The 4,012-nt window shown below is 37.1% G+C and overlaps 1 protein-coding gene across 1 annotated transcript in view; it reads left to right on the forward strand.

Annotated features, from left to right (window-relative positions):
• Positions 1–4,012, forward strand: part of LOC106882680 (39S ribosomal protein L13, mitochondrial) — a 32,558-nt gene that overhangs the window by 25,877 nt on the left and 2,669 nt on the right. The window contains exon 5 of the mRNA XM_014933440.2: positions 2,658–2,744. Coding sequence (XP_014788926.1) covers positions 2,658–2,744 — 87 coding nt within the window. The remainder of the gene's footprint in view (positions 1–2,657; positions 2,745–4,012) is intronic.

The following is a 4,012-nucleotide window of genomic DNA, read 5'->3' on the forward strand; positions in this document are numbered from 1 at the left end:
ATATATATATATATATATATATATATATATATATATATATATATATACACACACATATATATATGTTAATATTTAGCAGTGCACCAACATTATATATATAATATATATGAGAGAGAGAGAAAGAGAGATGCATGTATATGTGCTTGGATGTGTTTGTGTATATGTGCATATATATGTATATGTGTGTGTGTGTATATATATATATATATATATAAATTTATATTTTACTTGCTTCAGTCATTTGACTACTGCCATGCTAGAGCACCACCGTAAAGGGTTTTAGTTGAAGAAATCGACCCCAGGACCTATTGTTTGTAAGCCTAGCTCTTATTCTATCAATCTCTATTGCTGAACCACTAAGTTGCAAGGACATAAAGACACCAACATCAGTTGTCAAGTGATGGTGGGAGGACAAACAAAGACACACACACACATATATATATATTTATTGTATACATCTCTATTGACTTTCTCATTGCTAATGCTGTTCCCTGTCTAGGCACAAATGTAATTCTTTCCCAAATGAATTGCACTTCATATTCATGGCTCTGATGAAGCTGTAGGATGTTATTCAGGTACTTGACTATGGGCCCACTGCATCTCACAGCAGAAACAGCTGTAAGCTAACAAAGGTCATTTGATAATTATTTATTCCTCTGTCATCTCTTTTTCTTATACACGCACGCACATATACATATATAATCTCTCTCCCTCTCTATATCTATAAATATATACACACACACATACATACACCTAATTTTAATTTGCCTTAATCATAGTTGCTTCCTACAGTCTGTTAAAATCAAATTAGATTCTTAAAATCATTTATCACACAACAAAATATATTTTTAGTTTTTATTTATTTTTGTCTGATATTTAAAAAAAAAAAAAGAAAAGAAAAGCAATACCCCTCCCCCCTCAGAATGACAGTAATTGGGGAGAGGAAGGGACGAGGGTCCAAGAGTTATAATTTTAAATGTAAGCTTATATTTTTTTTGTATTTTTTTAAAAGTAATTTATTTTCTTTTTGTTGCTGCTTCCTAAAAAATGTTTTTTTTTTTTTTTACTTTTCTGTTTTTTTAAAATTTATTCTTGTTTTCATGTTCTGAAAATGTTCTTAATTTTGCAACGGAACAAAAAAAATGAAAAGAAGAAAGAAGAAAAGAAAAGGAAAAAAGAAAAGGGAAAAAAGGCCATAATTTTGAGATTTTGAGATCCATCTTTTCTGCATTAGTGTTTTCTAAACTTGTCTCAAAAATATTAAGAACTCTCAGCGTGGTTCCTCATCCTGCTAGAAATAGCAACCAAATCACTCCCAGATCACTTCTTATTATCTTTGATAAAGAAAGACGAGAGGCTACTTTAAATCATGTAATCCTAGATACTCCTTAAAAGAAGTGATGGTCATGGTTGGATACCTCTGATTAATCACAGGTCTGTTCAATCAAGGTTGTGGTCTCAGGTTCAGTCCTGTTGCATGGTACCTTGGGTGTTTTCTACTATACCCCTCGGCCGAGTGGATTTGGTAGATGGAAATTGTGAGGAATCCCATCATATGTGTGTGTGTGCTTGTGTGCATGTCTTTGTGCTTGTCCATCAACTAATTCATAACTGGTGTTGGTTATAAATGATAGTTTTTTGGAAAAAGTTCTAGAGTCGATTTGTTTCACGAAATATTTCAAGGCAGTGCTCCAGCATGGCTACAGTAGCAGCAGCAGCAGCAGCAGCAGCAGCAGCAGCAGCAGCAGCAGCAGCAGTAGTAGTAGCAGCAGTGGTAGCAGAAGATTCTAGTTGAGTAAACGATTCCGTTTGAGTTAATGTCTTTGAGGTACATTTTGCTCTTACTCAAAGCCTTTAACATTTAAAATGGAAACACCCGACCCAAATATTCTCCCAGTTCTATATTCAAACCATCCAGGTCAGGCCTCTCACAGCTACCTTGCAATGTTATTTTAAAAACAAGCATTCACATCATAAAAATTTCAAAGCTACAAGATAATCCCAGATTAATTTAGAACAATGTGGATAAATCCTCATCATCCTTTAACATCTGTTTTCCATGCTGGCATGGGTTGGACGGTTTGACTGAGGACTGGCAAGCCAGGAGGCCGCACCAGGCTCCAGTCTGATCTGGCAATGTTTCTACGGCTGGGTGCCCTTCCTGATGCCAACCACTCCGAGAGTGTAGTGGGTGCTTTTTACGTGTCACTGGCACGGGAGCCAGTCAGCGGCACGGGAGCCAGTCAGCGGCACGGGAGCCAGTCAGCGGCACGGGAGCCAGTCAGCGGCACTGGCATCGACCACGTTCGGATGGTGCTTTTCACATTGCTGAAGGTAATCTGAATGCTAAAAGGATTAATTCTTTAACACTTAAACTAGCCATGTCTGTCCCAAATATTCTGTTTGATGTTCAAACCAGCCTGATTCCACCTTTTGTGCCTACCCTACAATGCCATTCTAAAAAATAATCACATCTCACAGCTACAAGATAATGTGTGATAAATTCAAAACAATTATAAGCATTACATTTGACAGAATATTCTTAATACTTAGGGGGTTAAAAAAGGGTAACATCTGATCATGTGCCAAGCTGGAGCTCTATATCCAATCAGTGTTTTCCTTTCCAGTTAAGCAGTTTTGTTTGTTTCCATTTTCAGATCATGTACAAAGCAATTTACAGCACTTTACCTGGCAACCTGCTTAGGCCTAACATGATACGCAGAACTCATCTTTATGAAGAAGAGGTAATTTCATTTGTCTTTGATCTCTTACTCGTTCATTGCATTGCAGCCATGCTGGAGCACCGGGTTTAGCTGAAAAAAAAAATCTTAACAGGTTTAGTCAAACAAGTCAATGCTAGCTTCATTTCTTTTGCTTGAATCAACAAGTTCCATTCCTGTATTTCAGCATCTGATATTTCTTTCACCGTTTTCTTACTAATCTAGTTATGACACAACCAGCTGCTATTCTAGACATCACTTAAGCTGCTAGAAATAGCAACCAAGTAACTCTCTCTCTCAGTTAACACTCCGAGGAGGACACATGATATAATGTAGTCCTAGATATACTATACCTAACAAGAGAAATGTTATGCTCATGGTAGTAGGAATGCTTGATCAGATCTGACCTGGAGGCTGAATAACAACAGCAACAATTTTAATTACCTCTCCTTAATCTAATTAATCTGTTTTCTTGTTGTACGCCTTTTATGTCTCCCCACTTCCCGCATTTCTTCAATTTCATTCACTCCTCTTCACTGTTTCAGGAACTTCTTTTCTGTAGACAACCATCGTACACATATATATACACACATATATACACATATATACACACACATATATACACACACATATACACACACACATTTTAATTATCATTTTTACCTCTCTAAGCACATTTCTTATTATTGTTTATATTTCCATCAATTTGTTAGTTGTTTGCAGTCATTTTTTTGTTATCAGCTTCTTTAGTGTCAGCATCTCAACTTCTCTCATTCATAATGAAAAAAAAACACTTACACAGTTTTATTTTATTTTTTATTAAGATTTCAATTTCATTGTTTCTTTGTCGAGTTTAAAATCTGTTTCCTTATCGTGTTCATTACTATTGCTACTTTGTGAGAACATGTGGCCCAGTGGATAGGCTGATGATCATGAGGATGTCAGTTCAATTCCTAGATCAGACGGTGTGCTGTATTTTGCAAGGTATTTGGTGACCTTGTTAGTGATGGTGCCACATAAAAAGCACCCATTCTAGTGCCGCGTAAAAGGCACCCGGTACACTCTGTAATGTGGTTGGTATTAGGAAAGGCACCCAGCTGTAGAAGCCCTGTCAAAACTGATGACTGGGGGCCTGGTGTGGCTCCCGAGCTTTCCAGCTCCTGTCAAACTGTCCAACCCATGCCAGCATGGAAAACAGACTTTAAATGATGATGAGCAAGGCACTTCCTTTCACATTACTCCTGTCTACTCAGCTGTAATGAGTATCAGAGCAACAGTCTTCTCTCTCTCTC

This window comes from Octopus bimaculoides, chromosome 8 (assembly GCF_001194135.2).
Source record: "Octopus bimaculoides isolate UCB-OBI-ISO-001 chromosome 8, ASM119413v2, whole genome shotgun sequence".
Taxonomy (NCBI): domain Eukaryota; kingdom Metazoa; phylum Mollusca; class Cephalopoda; order Octopoda; family Octopodidae; genus Octopus; species Octopus bimaculoides.